Source organism: Solea solea, chromosome 18 (genome assembly GCF_958295425.1).
Source record: "Solea solea chromosome 18, fSolSol10.1, whole genome shotgun sequence".
Taxonomy (NCBI): Eukaryota; Metazoa; Chordata; class Actinopteri; order Pleuronectiformes; family Soleidae; genus Solea; species Solea solea.
Genome location: NC_081151.1, coordinates 17,244,282 through 17,263,992, shown reverse-complemented (window position 1 = coordinate 17,263,992; position 19,711 = coordinate 17,244,282). Strand labels below are relative to the sequence as shown.

Here is a 19,711-nt window from a genome sequence, read left to right as displayed (position 1 = left end):
AGACTTTTACTTTAGTAATATTATCAAAAAGTGGCTTCAACTTCTACCAAAGTCGTTTTCTGGACATAACATATTATCCATGGGCCAAATCCAGGCCGCGGGCCTTGAGTTTGACACCTGTGGTTTACAGGATCATGGCCCTCGTATACCTAATCTCATGCTGGCAGGAAATGTTAAGTTATTTCAGCTGGTTTTGTGTCCTCCGTGCAGCTATTTGTCCCACTTTATGATTCAGAAATCCACTTACAAAGGTTTTAAACTTGTTTAAAGGATCATCCGTCATTGTGATTGTTTTATTAGGTCAAAGTTTTGCTACAGAGAACATCTCTTCTTTCCTGGCAGCAAAACAGCCACATATAAGACCTTGGGTTAGCAGGAGACTGGAAGGTCTCAGGTGTTGGTGCCTGGGACATGCACTTGAACTTGAACAGAAACCAATCTTTGTCAATCCATAAACCTGATCGTGATAAATCACGTCTCCCAGTGCCGTCCTTTGATGTATCATGGAGGATTTTGGAGACGATTTCATCGGAGCCCCCCCCCCCCCCCCAGCTCACATCGTTTAATGATTACAGCAACACTAAAGTGCTTTTTTATTTCCTGTATTACAGTTACAGCTATTTTACTGTCCTCCCTGTTAAGTGTTCTGTGGTGTCTTTTATTTTCCAACATTCAAAAATCATACGTCTCATAGTTTAATTCTTTATGTTAATTCACCTAGCAACAGTGTTTTTATTGCTGCGGTGGGAAGATTAGCATGCAATATTAAAGCTCCAGTGAAGTGTTCATAGTGAGGACACTCTATACTCTACTGCCTTGCCTCTTACCTTAACCTCAACTTAAGTCTCAGAAAGGCCTTAAAACTTGTGAGAACCAGACGAAATGTCCTCACATAAGAACAACCTTGTTCCTAATGCATTCTCTAGTGCCTGACCTTAACCTTTACCCTTTGCCGGGCAAAGAACTCTCTGAAGAAACTAATGATGGAAAGTTGATCAATCAGGTTGTTGAAGCAGGGAAAATAAAACATGCTGGACAGGGGTCCCTGAGGACCAGGATTGGGAAACCCTCTTCTAAAATGTTCTATGATGTTCTAAAATAATGTTCCTTTATATAAACATTACTTGTTTTCGCTCTTGTATATTCCTATATATAATCTACCCACGTATGGTACCTTCACGGACCTATATCCTCCATTTGAAATGTTTAATTTTCCAGTATTTCCCAGTAATTCTGAATCGTGTTAACCATCCAACCAAGTGTCTAACCCTAACCCAAATCTAAACCAAATCTTAACCCTGAAAAAGCCCTTTAAAGTTGTAGATCCCGGACAAAATGTCCCCACAAGGTCAAAATGTCCTCCCAAAGATAGGTTTGTATGTTTTTGGACATGCACACACACATATATATAAGTCAGAAAACACTGCTCGCCATCACTGTCCCCATCATGCATTACATGCAGGACTTCCACCCTGTTGCATTTGCCAGTTGTTGGCCTCGGTGTATAAATGCGTCAGTGCCGTGCAGGCGGTGACAGCTAAGTGTCAGTTGCCACGTTCCCTGATCGTCACTGCAGCTTGAACTGTAGAGCACGGAGGAGAAAGGGTTCTCTTAAATCATCTCCCTTTGATCCTGTAGTTTGATTTACTCTTCCAGACCCTCGTTCCTCATGTATCTCCACCCCTCCTACCTGTCCTTAACCTCCTTTCCTCATCTCCTCCTCTATCTGTCGCCATCACTCCTCACCTCTCTTGAATCCTTATCTCCTCCAACTTTTTCCTCATTAAATCGTCCTCCTGCACCTCTGTAATGTCAGGCTGTTAACAGATTTAAAGGTGGGGTCCTGACTGGACTGTAGAGCAGCCTGTGCTGCTGTGACGGCCGTCTCCTGCCACAGGGTTTTTGCAAGGCCAAAAGTGCCGCAGTGGCCCCAACAGTCACAACAGAAACGGAGAGAAGACGGTGATTTGTTTCACAAAGAGGCAGCGCTTCCTGCAAAATCACTCACAGAATAATATGTGCAGCAGATCCAATGTTGTACAGTAATGTTCCCCTTTTTTAATAACCGGGGCTGATTTGATGGATGCCTGCTGGTGCTTCAATATTTTTGTTGACATAAATCTCTTCACAGCTTCTGTATTGACTATTTTTTACATTAACGTTAAAACATATTATATGTGAAAGCCCCTGAATTATAGTCGGCTTTCTAGTCTATGAAGCTATAGGGTCTTGTATCTCAGTTTTAAAAGGAGATTTTATGCTAGCTCAGTGGTAGATTCCTGGCTCCGTTAGTCAACATGCCAATGTAGGAATACTTCACCGATTAGCATTTAGCTTTGTATTAGTGGAATATGGGAAGTATTTTTGAAAAATTGTGCTTCCTAACCTCAGTTTCACCTGGGTCAAGAAATAACTTAATTCTTTTCTTTGTTACGTGCCCACCAGTGACACTTGGTCCCGTTAGCGTAACTGTTAGCAAAGATGGCGGACGCTGTTTCCATTCTGGGAATGAGGTCCCGTCCCTCTACGAGTGGGTCTAAAAAGTGCGGAATTAGCTTTGCTAAGTGACACTGGTGGGCACGTAACAAAAAAAAGAATTTTGATTTGATTTTATTTTATTTGAAAGGGACCATGTGCAATAAAAAACATAAATGTCACCATTTGATGCATTACACCAGAGTTAGCCTTGGGCTAATTTACATCTGCAGTCCCTACCTAAAGATAAATACAACACAGATAAAACATCAAATATCACTCAGCAGGTAATGTCATGTAGAAGGACAAATAAATACAGATAGTTCTTGACTCAGGCGAAACTGAGGTTAGCGAGCACAATTTTTTCAAAAATACTACCCATATTCCACTAATACAAAGCTAAATGCTAATCATTGAAGTTTTCCTACATTGGCATGTTGACTAACGGAGCCAGGAATCACACCCACAACCTTCGAGTTGAAAGACGACTTGCTCTACCGCTGAGCTAGCGTAAAATCTCCTTTTAAAACGTTTTTAAAAAATGTTTTTTCTTCCAAATCCAAATGTTTTCTTAGCCCTAACAACTTTCTGTGCCTAAAGAAACAACTCATTCCTTGAACCCCCCCAAAAGCGAGTAAAACACTATGATGCATGAGCACATTTGTAGACATTTAAATGAGTAACCCGATTTTGAAAATACTTCTTAACTGAGTAAGTTGTGTGAGGGTGGAGACATAGTGATATTTGTTTTTCTTCGCACACTGAGAATCGTGACATGTTTTAATGAGTTTGTGAACCGAGTTGCACCACAGTGCCTGAATCTCCCCGACGCTGCACTATCTGCTTGTTCATCTGGCAGAAGCGACTGTCGTTGGCAGATTTGACATCATAGCCTGACGCTGATTTACAACAATGATGACCGGAATGTTGAAAGGAGCTGCCGCAGTGCGTGTCGACTCTAAAAAAGCCAGATGAAAACATGTTCCCTGCCTGCGCCCTAACTTCAGATTCCCCCCTCATTTTACCCTGTTTAAATTGTAGAAATTGTAATTCCAGCTGCGTGTGGAGGACAGGCAGTGAGTAGGATTGTGTAACAGGCAGTGACAGACCACCAGGAGTTGTGCCAGGCCACTGCAGGAGTGTGGATGTGACACAGCAGGGATGGTTTGGCCTCCAGCCAGAGAAATGTAGACCAAATCATCCAAGAGCTGCAGGGAAATCTCCTTAAAAAAAAGTTGATAATTATGTTACAGTTTCTATTTCAATGATACTAGCTGTCAATCACTCTAATACTTGCCGTGTTTTACCATCATTTACAAATTTTCTATTGAATAAGAGCTGAAAGTAGCTCTTAAGACCATGAACTACTCAGGAAAATGTTTATTGATGTTTTAAATCAAGTGAGAATTAGACTAATTTTCCCATCGACAGCCATTCAAACTAAGTTCTTTTTACAGCCAGGGTTGTCGCCCCCGGTGGCTCTTCAATATATTGTGACTTATTGTGACTTGATTAGCATGACTGACAAACTGGAAGACTAAGTCAATTTTATAGTTGTTTTGTACAATTTACCAGGGAGTTAAAACTTCCATGTATATTTTAAACTTTTATTTGTTATTTTTACTTTTATAGTGTTTTATCCACGTGGTAAACTGTTGTGACATCAACCATCTGAACCTGAACTCACATTATGAATCCTCAAGATTTACAATTTGATGTTCTGAAAAGCGGAAATTCACGGATGTAAACTGGATCACACTAATATTTGCTGTGTTTTTATCATAATTTACAAAATTGACATCGTGTCCCATCAAATAAGAACTGAAAGTAGCTCTGGAGACCATTAGCTACTCAGGAAAATGTTTATTGAAGTTATAAAATTCGATATATTCTAACTTCCTGATTAGCTTGACCGACAAACCGTTTGACAAAATCAATTTTATAGTTATTTTTCTTGCTGTTTTTTGTACAATTTACACAAGTTTTATATAAAATGTCATATTCATTCTAAACTTTTATCTTCTACTTTTATTTGATTATTTTAAAGAGTTACTTTTCTATTATCTATATTTGCATATTATTTTATGTGAGATTATTGTTTTTTTACTAGAATCCGTTATGTTAGCATGGGCTTCAGTGCTGCTTGATGTCCAATTTTCTCAATTTTTGGTAAATTCAGGGCACGCCCTATTCCTATTTTGTATTTCAGATGTAAGCTTGTAAAGTGCCATGTAAATAAAATTATTATTATTGTTATTATTATTTTAATCTTTGGTTCATTTAAGTTGCTGAAGTAGGAATAGACCGAAGCTTTGCGAGTATTTCACTCATTTCTGCAGACGGATCAAAAAGTAGGATTCATTCTCAGTAACGAAATGTGATGGAATTTTCTGCAAACTCGGCTTTAATTTCCCTTCGCCATTTTTTTTCACGGCAGATAAGAGCACGTGTGGAATAAACTGAGTCTCTCGTGGTTCACAACTAAAAAACTGCACCTTCACTCATTTCTGCAGTTTGTTGAAAGGTGTCCAAGGTCAGATTATGTATTAAGTATATACCATGTTTGTTTTTTTTTTAAGGTTTGAATAAAGCGTTAATCCTTCACAGTTAACAAATCAAGTAAAATTTTGCGGGATCTGTCATCATTATTTCCCTTTAGGTTATGTTTCAAAGAGGATCAGAATGCGACCATTATTCGATGAATCAGTTGTTAATCGCTTACTAAATTAATCGTCAACTATCTTGATCATCTATTAAATGTGATCAATCCTTAAATGTGAATATTTTCTGGTTTCTGGGCTCCATATAACAAAGAAATCACTAAAACTTAAGCATTTTGTTTTGTGGACAAAACAAGACATTTGAGAACGTCATCATTTCCAGGTTTGAGAAACAACGATCAACATTTTTCATCATTTCATGGACCAAACAAATACTTAAATCGTTCGTTGCAGTCTGACAGCTTTAAGATTTATTTTTAGGACTTTTATTTGTACATTTATTTTGTTTATATACTTTATTGTGGTATATTTATATATCTATAATTCTACCTCAGGTGTTTTCTCATTTACAGACCAGTGAGACCAGTGTTTCCTTTACATGTATAATCTATTCTATCCATAGAAATCTATATATAGGACATTCTATAATATGTATGAAAAGTGCTGTATAAATAACAATTGATTAATTGATAACAACAGCACTCTGCTCTTTCCCATTTCCTTGTATTTTTTTTTAATCCAAACTTCCAGCAATATTTTTTTTCTTCCAGATATGTCCATAATTGAAGCTGCGTAACTTCCCCTAGGCAACTCCATTGCCATGGCAACAGGCTCTTCTGATCTCATATTTTGAGTTGCGGTTGTTTAAGTCGTCTTTACATGTTTTAATGTGACAGATTTATTTTTATACACTCAGTCCAACAAAGAGGAAAGCTAAAAAGGTTGTATTATGACAAGCTAATCAGCACATTCATCCATTCACCACACAGACTGTGTAGAAGTGAACATGTGATGTGATCACGTGACGCATGTTTGTGCACGAGAACATGTGAAAAGATTCTGGGAAGGTGGAGGAAGTACAAACGCCAAGAATATTTGTAATTTATCTGTTGTGTGTCACACTATTTCAGTTTCAATGATTTTTTTGCATTAACTTTATAAATAAATTTAAGAAATTCAATGTACATCAGTATATACAGAGACTATAAATATCAGTCGTTGAAAAATTGTGCTTCCTAACCTGAGTTTCCCCTGAGTCAAGAAATATCTTCATTCTTTTCTCTGTTACATGCCTACCAGTGACACTTCCTGTTAGCGTAACTGTTAGCAAAGATGGCGGACACTGTTTACATTCTGGGAATGAGTTAGCATTGCAGTTTCAAGCCTCGAATCAAGTGTCACTGGTGGGCACGTAACAAAGAAAAGAATGAAGATATTTCTTGACTCAGTGGAAACTGAGGTTGGGAAGCACAATTTTTCAAATACTACCCCTATTCTAGCTAAATGCTAATCGGTGAAGTATTCCTTCTACACATAATTATGTTTGTATAAGTGTTTAATGGCTGGTAAATACGTTTTTTTTTACAGTATATACTTTAGGCAAGGGCCCTGCTTTACATAGGCAGCCATCTTGTGCCACCGTTTCTACAGTAGCCAAAACTACCCGACCATTAGATGTCGCTACCTCTTTCTCACCGACTGGGCCTTTAATCACCGTCAGGGTTAGTGCATGACTATTTACATCCGTGGTTGACTCTATTTGGAAAAAAAGTGTGTCACTCATTCAAACACAGTCAGCTGTGAAGGTACGGACGTGTGTGTGTGTGTGTGTGTGTGTGGTGTTTGCGCGGATGCTACACCTGTTGCATGCTAATGCGCTCCGACTGCAGACATCATCACAAAGTCGTCTTCGTGTTTCTGTGGCTGCTTCTCAAACGGATTCTCCTCTCCATTCAGGCTTGGAGCCACTCAGACAGCAGCACTGAAGTTTCTGTTACCTAGCAACTATTGGTCCGGCACCATTGTGTGTGCGCGCGTATGTGTATTTGCTACCTCTTTTCTGGCATTAACATTGACCTTGTCAGGACTAGTAGTCCTCATGGAGACCAAAACCTGGTCGTAATGAGGAGGCTGATATTTGAATTGTGGTTAGCTATGGTTAGGGTTAACTGGTTATGGTTTAGGTTAGGGATAGGGCCCGGTTAGGGTAGGCCGACCAAGTCTTAAAATGGATAGAAGAGACCTTAAGACCTGGTTTTAGAGTTGGGGTTAGAATTAAGTTTGGGTTAGGTTTGTTGTGATGGTTAAGGTTGGGTGCTAGGGAATGTATTATATCTAAGAGTGTCCACACAAAGAATGCAAAACCAGCATTTGTGTGTGTGTGTGTGTGTGTTCTTTTATGGGCATCTTTGTGAGGACCGAAAAACATCAAGAGTGAGGGCATTTTGTCTGGTTCTGACAAATTTAAAAGGCTTCTTGAGGCTTGAAGTTGTAGTTATGGTTAGAATGAGTTTAAGGTTCAGTTTTGGGTAAGGGCTAGGGAATATTATGTCTATGAGTGTCCTCACTGTGAACACTGCACAAGAACATGTGTGTATGTTCTTGTACGTCTTCGTGAGGACCAAAAGATTGAAAGAACATTCAAACCACAGGGAGTGAGGACATTTCGTCTGGTTCTCACACATTTTAAGGGCTTTCTGAGACTTTAGGTTAAGGTTAGGGTTGCACAAGAGTGAGTGTGTGTGTGTGTGTGTGTGTGTGTGTGACATCAACCGTGTCACTTAGTGTGACAAGGGAATCTCCCAAGTCTCATGAATCAAATGTCAAACCAAAGCAGATAATTGGGTGACTGTGTCTCCTGTGTGGTCAGACACGGGGAGATACAGTGTACCATGATAATCAATAATCACATCTTTTATCGCCTTTGTTCTGTTCTTGTCGAGGCTGCGTGAGACAATAAAGTGGTCTTTTTGTCCCAAATGCGTGAAATATTTGGAAAGAAAAGCTTGGGTTTGAAGGCGTCAGAGATCACTGCACACCTTAATCCATGCAAAGCTACCAATATGTCACACAGAGTTGACAGACGGATTCTTCTAAAGCCCTCGGGGTGTCGAAGCTTTCTGACATCTTAACCTTCCCTCGTCCCACACTGGAAAACGCATGTGAAATGAACACGATATTATTATTTATTGTTATTTATCGTTGGTGATGATTTTTTTTTTTTAATGGCAGTGATCCATCTGTGCTGTCTCTCAGGATCGTGTCCTGATGTCCTCTCGTATGAAAACAGCCAATGAAGAGACAGGTTGGCTGACACACACTGCCATATGTTGCCTGGTGTCTCTGAACAGCGTGGCTTCCTGCCAAAATGGCGTTGTTTTGGTTTCGGAGTGTTGCATGATGGGATTGTGTGACACCTGCGCCACACAGCTCTATAATCTGGACTCTGTTGGTGTGAATGCACTGATATTTATTGATCTGTATTGCGTCTTTGTGCTTTATTTATTTCATGGTATTTCTTATTATTTCTTTTCTTCTCATCTTTGATTTTCTTCTTATCTCATCTCTTTTCTTTTCTTCTCATCTTGTCTCTTTGCTTTTCTTATCTCATCTCTTTTCTTCTCATCTTGTCTCTAACTCTCGTCTCTTTTCTTTGCTTTTCTTCTTGTCTCCATTTTCTTCTCATCTAATTTCATCTTATCTTGTCTCTTTTTTCCTCATCTCTTTTTCTTTTCTTCTCATCTTGTCTCTTTTTCTTTTCATCTCACCTCACCTCATCTCATCTTCCCCCCTTTCTTTTCTCGTTTCATCCCGTCTCGCCTTGTCTTGTCATGTCTCGTCTCCTTGTTGGTGTGGGCTTCTGTGCAGTAGGAAGTCGATGTTATCACTGACTTTATGTGCGTTTGTTTGTTTGTTTTCTCTTCTCTTTTGTTCCATTTCATCCTAAATGTCAAACACTTCGACCTGTTTTGACTCGGAGTGAAGCGTCGTAGCCCGAAAGCACGTTGTATTGCGGCTCTGTCTCATCCATCACCTCTGATGTAACCGGCTGTAACGCTGTGACGACTGTTCACACGTCCTGAGTGTAAAAAAAACCAAAATGTCACTTTCCTTCCGTTCACGTCACTGGCGAAATCAGTCGCTCATCAGCCTCCCTCCATTTTTCCCCCCTTCACTCAATCAGTGCCCATGAAGTCTCAAGAGGAAAAATGACTCAATCAATCACGTCGACAGTCTCGTTGTTGGTTATTCCTCGTGGTCGTCGCCTTCATCCATTAACAGCCTTGTTTAATCTTCGTGATCGGGCCTCCGGCCTCTACACACATGTTTTCTGCCGCTTCCACTACCATGTTGCTCTCTAATCTGCCTCTCCTTCACTCCTTCATTCATCACCTCCACCTCATTCACCCTCATCTCTCTCTCTCTCTCTCTCAGCGTTCCTCTGCGTTCCGCTCCTTGCTGATGATGATTAACGTCAGCGCTGCAGCAGTAAATTTACGAATCAATAAAATAAATGTATTATCTCTATTCACCATCGTTACTTTTTTGTAAAAATGTCTTTAAATAAAAAGACGGCCTTATCTTATCTTACCTTATCTTACGCTATCTCATCAACTTTGTCCAAATAACTTCACGCGGGGAAGTGTTTCTCAGACAACACACAGTGCTACAAAATTTAACACCATACAAAAGACATATAATTATATTATTATATAAATATAATATAATTAATTGGGACATAAATAACACAGGAGAGAAAAAAAGAAAAATTAATATTGCGCCTGCCGTAAAACACATTAAATACTAAAGCATATAATTAATGCTAATTAAAATATAGGTGAGACCTTGCATTAAAATGTATATATTACAAAACACTGTAAAAAAAAAAACACTTTTAAGTAAAGTAAACGGATTGAGAAATATGACACAATTAACTATTAAGTTTCCTTGTCTAATCATGTGATAGAAGTTGGAATAAATAAATATTTTCCTCGCTAATTAATCAGTTGTGTTTCATTAAATTAAAGTTCTGCCATTTTAACTTTTGAATGTGAATTTTCCCTGGTTTAATTGGTTTCGTTTATTTGGTTTCTGGACAAAACGAAATATTGCAGGGTGATCATTTCAGTCACACAATTAAACAACTCTTATTATTATTATTTGAGGGTTTAATAATTATCGTCATTACAATATTCCTTTTTTGTGTGTGTGCGTATCGGACTTCACTGTCACTTCTAAATCTCTCGGCTTGTTTCCACTTGTTTCCACTTGTTTCCGCTCCAGGTGGTTCGAGATCAGATCTCCCACTGCACGGTGAAGCTGCGTCAGACCACGGGGCTGATGGAATACTGTCTGGAGGTCATCAAAGAGAACGACCCCAGCGGCTTTCTCCAGGTGAGATGCAACTCAAGACTATATTGTTTGTAAAGAAATTTCAGCTGAATTGAATCTTAATTCAATAAATGAAAATTCCTTTTTTTTCCAATTTTCCCAATCATACTTTAATTGTATTAAATAAAAAGTGTTTTAAACTCTGAAACTCAAGACTGAAAGTCATTTCTTGGCTTGTTTTTGGACACTGAGACAAAAACTCAAATAAATAAATATGTTTTATACTGTTCAAACACCCAAAATCTGCTGTTCATGTGTTATTTCCTCAATAAAACCATTTTAAATTTGTTAATACACTATTTTAACATGCAGTAAATTGTGAATAACTGCCAGATATTGAAAGTTATTAACTCACAGCACATTTCTGGCCCTTTTATGGTTAAAATAAGCACAAAAAGTCCAGACAAACATTTTGAGGCTTAGGTGTTAAAGGATTAAAACCAAAACATACATGTACTTTTAGCATTCTTTTATTTTTGTATAATTTGTTACGGTTGGCCTTACATACAGTGTCTCTAATTGATTTGTTTTTAGAATAGAATAATGAATAGAATGAGCTTTATTGTCATTATACACAGTGAACCTGTGCAACCCTAACCCTGTGTGACAAATAAGAAAAATAGAAATGGAAGAAATAGCACCGACTAATAAGAAAAGAATTATTCCCTTGTTCGTGAAGCACTTTGTAATTCCATTTTAAGAATTTCTATATAAAATAAAGTATGTATATATTGAGATAAGTAGAGAATGCTGTTTACGCTCTGATAAGACGAGACGTCTGAGCGCCTCTGGTATTTCCCGGGTTATCAGTTCAGCCTTTGATCAGTTTGTCCACCCGTGCTCCTCTCAGATCTCCGACGCTTTGATCCGGAGGGTCCACATGACGGAGGGCCAGTGGGGGAAGGGGACCCTCACCCCGAGGATGACCAGCGACTTCGACCTCACCCTGGACAGCGGGCCCCTCCTGCAGACCATCCACCAGCTGGACTTTGTCCAGATGAAAGGTAAAGGAGAGGAGGAGATGGACAGGTAGAGACACCTGAGAGGCAGAGGGGGAGGGAAGGAGGAGAATTTAAAATTCAAAGAGAGGAGACCGAACGTATGCTCTGTCAGCTTAAAGAATTGGATATTATTACGTTTGTGGAAGGTAGGAAGTCTAAATGAAACTCGAGCAGAAAGGTGCTTCTGTGCTGGGACAAGGACAATAATCCGCAGGACGACTTGACTTTGTATGGAAACATTCTGTGTGCATGTGTGTAATCTGGCCTGGTTTCCCCTCCTCCAGTCCCAGCTGCCCCGATGCTCCAGCTGGAGGAATGCTGCACTCAGAATAACAGCGCCACGTTGTCATGGAAACAGCCACCGCTCTCCACCATCGCCGTGGAAGGATACATCCTGGAGCTGGACGACGGGAACGGGGGACCGTTCAGGGTAAGTTCCCTTCTGCAGGTACAGGCTACTCCGCACTGGGAACTTTTGTTGGATTTACATTTAGATTGGGCAAGATTTACATAGTAGTCATAATTCACCTTTACAGAGCAATACACCCCGGTCCCCATCCTGTCTCAACAAAGACTTGTTCATTCAGTGCCGGGGAAGACACCAGCTCTGCCGGGTGGGGATGTGAAAGCGGCGCTTTGTCACCGTGAACTCCCCGGAGTCGATGTGTGACGGCCGCGCCGCGCAGGTCATGTGACACGCTGTAGTGAGGCACTGAGTGACACACCATCAGGAGAAAAAGCTCCGTGGTGCAGCTGCTGGCCAGGAAGTGTGATCCGGGATCAAAGCGACGTTCGTACCCCACCGTGTAACCGATCCTCATCAGACCCTCCCCAGCTCTGTGTACACTGAGCCCCCCCCCCCCCGCTTTTGTTATCATGAAAACTTATCCGTCCTGAACGTTTCCGTCAGTACAAAGGCAGAGCGTATCCGTGTCTGACCTCTACACCGGCAACTTCCTCCAAACTCTACAGTCGTCCTGATGTAGGGTGTCGCTCGAGTCTTCGTGTCACACTTTATAGACGTCACATGACTCAGTTTGGGAACTGTAAATGTGAAAACAGTGCAAAATTACAAACTTCTACCCCAGGGGCGTCAAACTCATTTTTGTTCAGGGGCCACATACAGCACAATTAGATAGATAGAAGTGGGCCGGACCAGTAAAAATAGTAAAATAATAGCATAATAACCTATGAAGAACAAGAACTCCTTGCTTTTTTTCTCCTTTGTTTTACATTTAATGAAGGATATTTTTAAAAAACATGAAATTTCTTGAGAAACATAAGTGCAATTTCAACAATGTCATGCCTAAATTTACTATTTACACATCACACTGGATCTAAAAAAGGCACAAACATTTAGTCCCAGGTATCTGGAAGAGAAAAATATTGTATTTGACATTACGTTTAGATTGTAGTGTGAAATTTTTACAAATTCATCCTGTGGGCCGGATTGGACCCTCTGGCGGGCCGGTTCTGGCCCCCGGGCCGTATGTTTGACACCCCTGCTCTACCCCCATGTTTTCTTTTTCTAAACAGAACAGTAGAAAATTACAAAAAAGAAAAGCTAATTAAAATAAAAATGAGTGCAGTATAATAGAGATATGTTAATTACATTTAAATAAATAAAATAAAGGTAGACGCAGTAAACATAATTAGGGCTGAAACAATTAATCGATTATTAATCAATTACTAAATTAATCGACAACTATTTTGGTAACTGATTAATCAGTTTGAAGCTTTTTTCATCATTAAAACAAGATTTCCAAATGTTTAAGCTTCTTAAATGTGAGTATTTTTCTTCATTTCTTTGCTCCGGATCACAAAGGTTTGTGGACAAATGAATTTTCATGCAAAAATAATCTAGAATGCAGCTCGGCGTCATCCACATACATGAAGCTGTGTTCTCTGAGCACTTTTAGGTTTTGAGCTGTAAATAGTTGACCCTGCAGTGGACTGTGGTGGTTTGTGAAGAGGCTGAACTGGGACGGCAGTTGCTCCTCCAGACTTGCAGCAGCTGTTCGTCGGAGGCGTCCCGTGTTTTAAATTTAGGAAAAGCGGGCTGTGGCCCTCACGAGATGAACCCAGCTGTCCAGCGATCGCAATCTCACCCCGTTCTATTCTCTACCAAATGTCTTGAGCTTCCTCCACTCGGTCTTAATTACAAGTGTGCCATAAGAGGGTGATCATTTAGATTCTGCCTGCCAACAGATTCACCCACTGTATCCACTCCCTGCTAATTGGTAGGCAGTTGGTGCCAAAATTGTGTTGCAGCTCGCAGTTTGACTTAGATTCACTGCAGATATTTTGTGTTGCAAACGGTCAAAAGTGTTGTGCGTCTCTTGAATGTCTGTACTTTGCCAGACAGAAAAAAACTACTCTTCAGATTTTTAAAGGGAAGTTTTCTCTTTCTCCTCTACTCTCTGACTCACTGGTGCGCGCCAACGCAGTGCCACGCTGAGCTTGGCGAGTTGTGTCCCCCCCGCGTCTATTTATACTCCAGCGTGGGCTGCCTCTCCCACGCTCAGTTGTACGGACTCACACTCTCGCTGTTTCGCGCTCACCGCCGAAATCCGTGCGGTACACGAGCGGGATGTCATGATTACCCAACTCCATGTATCCGCCGGGTTAACAGGAAGCACTTTGTCTTGACAGGAAGTGTACGTGGGGACGGAGACCATCTGCACAGTGGACGGGCTTCACTTTAACAGCACGTACAAGTCCAGGGTGAAGGCCTTCAACGCCAGCGGAGTGGGCCAGTACAGCAAGACGCTGATCATGCAGACGTCTGAGAGTACGTTACACACCAAACCAGGAGACAACTGTACATCAATAAGGGCAAAAGACTCTCTTAAAGGTCCAGTGTGTAATATTTAGGAGGGGTTTAGTGCCATAAATTTAACATACTACACACATGTATGTTTATATTAGAGATGTTCTGATACCATTTTTTCCATACCGATACTGATTCCGATACTCGGCCGATACAGAGTACCGATACGATACTCGGCCGATACAGAGTACCGATACCGATACTCGGCCGATACAGAGTACCGATACCGATACCAGTGTATCATACTACGTCTGCATGACTGTGATATGATTATCATTGGTGGTAAGGTTTGGCTCAGGTTAAACCCTCTGTAAAACATGAACGAATACAGCAAATGGACTCCATTTATTTTTACCAGTGATATGTTATTTCGTTTTTCAGCTTGTCCGTTTGTTTTGACTCTGGTCCAAACACCGCAGCACTGGCAGAGCTTCATGTTTCCATGACGACTGACCGGGAAAGGACACGCGTGACATCATTTTTACATGACTCCAGATTGTTAAAATGAGTCTCTGAAGTAACGCTAAACTTTAAAAACAGAGGCGTACATACGCAGGACACAGGTACGGCGGTTAGTTGTAGCGCTGCTCTTTTCGTTTGATAAACGGGCCGCTCCAGTTTGACTGTAGGCGTGCTAACGGAGCTAGCGCAGCTAACAACGCTAACGGAGCTAACTGGTAAATACTGCCAAACCGCTAACGTGCGCAACTGAGCGGCGAAGAAGAACCGTGTCAGACCTAACGGAGCTCTAATAAATTACGTGGTATCGGATCGGTGCATGGACTCCAGTACTCGCCGATACCGATGCCCACATTTTCGGCAGTATCTGAGGCATTAACGATACTGGTATCGGAATCGGAGCAACTCTAGTTTATATAAGTGAAAAAAATTGTTTTAAGATGAAAATTGTTTAGCATTAGAATAAAGACTATATAAAAATGGCCAGAGCTGCCTTGGTTTTTGAAAATTGGATGATACCAGTTGTCACTCATCTGTGCCTAACTTTATCGTCTATTTCCCTCTTACATGGGAACATAATTTATTTATTTTTCAAACTGGAAGACTATATTCATTCTTTTATATGCAGTCTATGGCCCGAACAGACTCTTTGTGGTATGTGAAGTGAGCTGAGGTGTCGTGCAATCTGCATTCTCACCATCAGATGTCACTCATCCCGACACACTGGACCTTTTAATGCAGAATTCTTGTATTTATTCATTTGATCTAAGATGACACCGTGTTTAAAGGATACATTTGTTCATCCCTGTGAAGTTAGAATCAAAAAAAGAGCCAAGACTCGAGTCTGTGTGAAGTCTGTACTCTTTCTAAAGACGGGAAAAGAATATAAAGAAATGTATAGATGCTGTTCAAGTCCATTCAAAATCACACCGTGTCTTTTTAATACTTGGAATTTAGAAAATACCAACATTAAAGCATTGTATTTTCATATGAATTACATTTTAAAAAAAGTTATACCTGCCACATGTTGTTTTTGTTCGAGTCATTGATTTTAATGCCACAATAAACCCTGATTGATTTGTGGGGAGATTAAAAAAAAAAAAAAACACACATAAAATCTGATTTTAGGATCATGATTGTAAACATCTGGCAGGTATTTTTTTTATCACAGCACAGTGTAATCGAATCAAACTGACTTCTGGATGTTGTCACTTGATGAGAAACACAGACGAGAGTCTTGGCTTTTCTTCCTGGAGCCACATATAACAGATAAAGTCCTGACTGAGATCTTAAGAAGAATAAATTGCTGCTGCCACTGGAAAGCCAACTCACTCCACGTTTAAATCCCTATGCATTATGACTTTAAAGGGGATTTTAAGGACACAGTGGGCATCAGACTTCTTCTTCTCATTTTATTTTTCCTCTAACATGAAACTAATACCCGTAAGAGCTTTCCTGAACATAGATTTAAATTCTATTTAAGAGTGTTTGTGCTTTGCAACCAGGTACACGCAGTAACGGCGGGGTTTGTGTATATAATCCACCCATGTGCTCTGCCTTCTCATTAGTTAAATGTCGCTCTGCATCGACAGTGGAAGCCTGTCGTTAATCAGTGAACCTGAAAGGTCCAGACGGTCTTGTCACCTGAGCAGCTGTTCCCGGCTGCACTCGGCGATCTAACCCTTCAATTTTGCAGAGTGCTGACACCAGACTGGGCTTGAATGTTTGTCGGGTTTTATTTTTCATTGAGAAGAAGGAGGAGAAGTGTTTTTTTGTCTTTCTGTTTCCTTGCTTTTCAAGTCTGCCCTGGTTTGTTTTGTTTTTTTTTGGGTTTTTTTGGGATTTCCTCCAGCTTCCCTGACCAGTCTTGCCTTTTCCCCTCTCTGCCTCCCCTCCTGACCCCTCTGCTTCAACGCTTTACTTCGCTCTCCTCCTCCTCTTCTTCTTCCTCCCTTTTCCCCCCTTTTCCCTCCTCCTCTGTCATGTCACATTTCAGCTGGACTCCCTCCATGCGATATTCAGTCTATAGGCTCAGGTATGGACGGCTCTCGCTGCTGACTGTTTCCCGTCTGATCCCCCCCTCCCGGTCCCGTGGCCTGTTTCATCAGTGCAGTCCTCACCTTCACGCCAGCAGGCGGGCACTTTGCTGCTCTGTGGCCTCCACTTATTAAATGCTCGCCACTGGCTTCCAATAAACAACTGTGTTTTATTTCCTTGGGGAAATAAAGCTGTGTAATGAAAATTGACCGCACATATAGCGACATCAGTAAAAGCCAAGTCCAGTGGAGACCATGTATAGTGCAAACACCCGCCTGTTAAACTCCCACATTTCTCTGTATAGACTTAAGATCGGTTGTACTATACTATGTATTTCAAACGCCGAGTTAAACAGGTTGCAAAGTTATTGTTCACGTTTGACTGAACCTGCTTGGAGTGCTGTCATAAATTGGGATAAAAGAGAGTTTAGAGAGGGTCGGTTAAGCATTTGATCACTCTATAACATCTGCCTGTTATATTTCCGAAAACAGTGATGTTTACAAGCAGAAAATCACTGATGTCACCGTCAACCAGGCTCCCATTGGATGATACCAGCTGTCAATCACACGGGTATCCACTTTTTGTGTCATATATTTTCCTCTAAATGGGAATATAACTTAAATTGACATCATGTTCTATTGAAGACCCTGAACTAGTAGTGATTAAGAACATTAGCTCCCATAGACTCCGCTATATTCTTACTTCTGGGTTTGTCCTCAACTGGAAAGCTGGAAGAAGATTTTTTTATATGGTCTATGTTCATCCGCCAAGTTTCTGTCACTTGGGGGGGCCGCATTTGAATCGTAGTAATATTGAATTAGTGCAGCTTTAAAAGAAAGTCTGCAGCCGTGTGTTATCGTCGAGAGACTTTGTGATCCAGATGATGATGATGATGGGAGGGGAGAAACAAAATGATACTGAGTTGTTATGATTATATTGCGCCCATATATTAAAGTCCTGACTCAGAGTGGACTGATTTATCCGCGTGTCGTAAACACCGCCCATCTGGTGCTCCAAGCAGGCGAAAGCGAACGCCGACTTTTATTTGCAGCCTGTCTGACACAGATGTGATAGAAATAAGATTGAGATTGATAGGATTAAGCTTTATAGTCCTGAACTAAGGAATGTTAATCTCATGACAATATTAGAGCGATAGTAATTCTCCTTATAAATGTCATTTAGAAACCTTTACAGTAACATTTCACCTCATACGACCTCCGAACGTCACCCATGTTTGCAGCCGTCGTGTTTGAGGTCGTGTTGATGCCTCAACAAACGTATGTGAAACTGTCCTCTGCGCAGTTGCTTGGTTCACCTTTGACCCGGCCTCCGCCCACCCGGACATCATCTTCTCCAACGACAACCTGACGGTGACGTGCAACAGCTACGATGACAGGGTGGTCATGGGGAACTCGTCTTTCTCCCGCGGCGTGCATTACTGGGAGATGACCGTCGACCGCTACGACAACCACCCCGACCCGGCGTTTGGCATCGCCCGGGGGGACGTCATGAAAGAGGTGATGCTGGGGAAGGACGACAAGGCCTGGGCCATGTACGTGGACAACAACAGGTCCTGGTTCATGCACAACAACTCGCACACTAACAGGTAAAGAAACAAAGTAACCGCGTGTGTATTTGTCGCGTTGTGGAACAGCGAGTGAGAAAAAGGCAGTCATGCATGGCAGTACCCATACTCTAATCCAGGGGGCAGTAATGCTGTTTGCCAACCACCGGTAAACACCAAATACAGAAGAAGAGGAAGAAACGTGCATTAATGTTCAAAGTAAATGAAAACATGTCAAAAATTATGCTTTTTGGGCCATTTTGTTGCACTTTTCCAATTGTATTGACCCTGTAATGAACCATGTCCCCACATTAAAGGCACATACTAGGGATGTATATCGGCACAATATCGGTATCGGCTTTGAAATGTATCTGCAAACACACCAAGATCAGGCAACATTAGGCTAAATAAGCTGCTATCTTCTTGACTTGTATGCTATATCAAGGCCAAAGCACTACCAATATATCGGCATATCGGCTATTGGCAAAAAGTCCAGTACTGTGCATCCCTAGTCCACCTCTGTTAGTTACTTCCGAGACTGCTAAAGCAGAGCAGCCATGGAATAGCCAGGCTTTTACAAATCGAAGTCTTACACATGTCTGTCTGTGATGATGATTATGCTGTGATGGCGCAGGACGGACGGCGGCATCAGTAAAGGAGCCACGATCGGTGTGCTGCTTGACTTCACGCGCAGGATCGTCATCTTCCTCATCAACGATGAGCAGCAGGGTCCCGTCGCGTTCGAAGGGCTGGAGGGCGTCTATTACCCCGCTATAAGCCTCAACCGAAATGTCCAGGTACCCGGCTGATCAAAGTTCATTCCAACAACTTCTCTTTCTGACCCATGCCACTTTAGGAATTGTATGGTTTTGGCATCGTTTTATACTTCGCTAGGATTCAAAAGATGACACTTTGTGAGGTTTGTTTACACCTTTGTGGATGAAAGGTGTAAAAGGTGAGTCAAATTTGGGTTCACCTTTAGGAAATACAGCATATTATACATTATAATGCACTGCACACATATCTGGAGGAGTTTCCAGGAGAGATATTTCAGAAAGGGAGTTATAATCAAAGCTGCAGCAGTGGAACTATCACATCATTGAAGCTCATTATCTTTCCTTGAGTATTCGTTGTCTTTTTAATGCGTTATCGCGTTGTAAAACTGTACCTGCGTATTGTTACTGCATTATTTAGCAGCGTAATCTGCAGTGGCGTGCAGGAGACCATATAGTAACTGCTGAACCTTCCTGAGTCATTTATCATCACTGATGTATGTGAAAACACCCTGGAGATGTTTTATAGCTTCACCCTCTCTCTGAGAGCTCACGGATTCTCGCTGCAAGCGAAAACCAGGGGGTTTTACTTGTAGATCAATAACAAGTGCAGTTATTATTTATTTATTTAAAAAAAAAAAAACTAGCTTTTTCAAGTTTTACAAATATGGACTCAGAGG

General features: G+C 41.1%; 1 protein-coding gene across 2 annotated transcripts in view; it reads left to right on the top strand.

The window, feature by feature from the left end:
- trim9 (tripartite motif containing 9) overlaps positions 1–19,711 on the top strand; it is a 44,189-nt gene that overhangs the window by 21,271 nt on the left and 3,207 nt on the right. Inside the window, exons 4-10 of one of the 2 annotated variants that reach the window (XM_058615600.1) lie at positions 10,260–10,370; positions 11,218–11,371; positions 11,653–11,798; positions 14,021–14,159; positions 16,654–16,692; positions 17,997–18,300; positions 18,893–19,055. In XM_058615600.1, coding sequence (XP_058471583.1) covers positions 10,260–10,370; positions 11,218–11,371; positions 11,653–11,798; positions 14,021–14,159; positions 16,654–16,692; positions 17,997–18,300; positions 18,893–19,055 — 1,056 coding nt within the window. The remainder of the gene's footprint in view (positions 1–10,259; positions 10,371–11,217; positions 11,372–11,652; positions 11,799–14,020; positions 14,160–16,653; positions 16,693–17,996; positions 18,301–18,892; positions 19,056–19,711) is intronic. The other variant, XM_058615601.1, reaches the window with a different exon arrangement.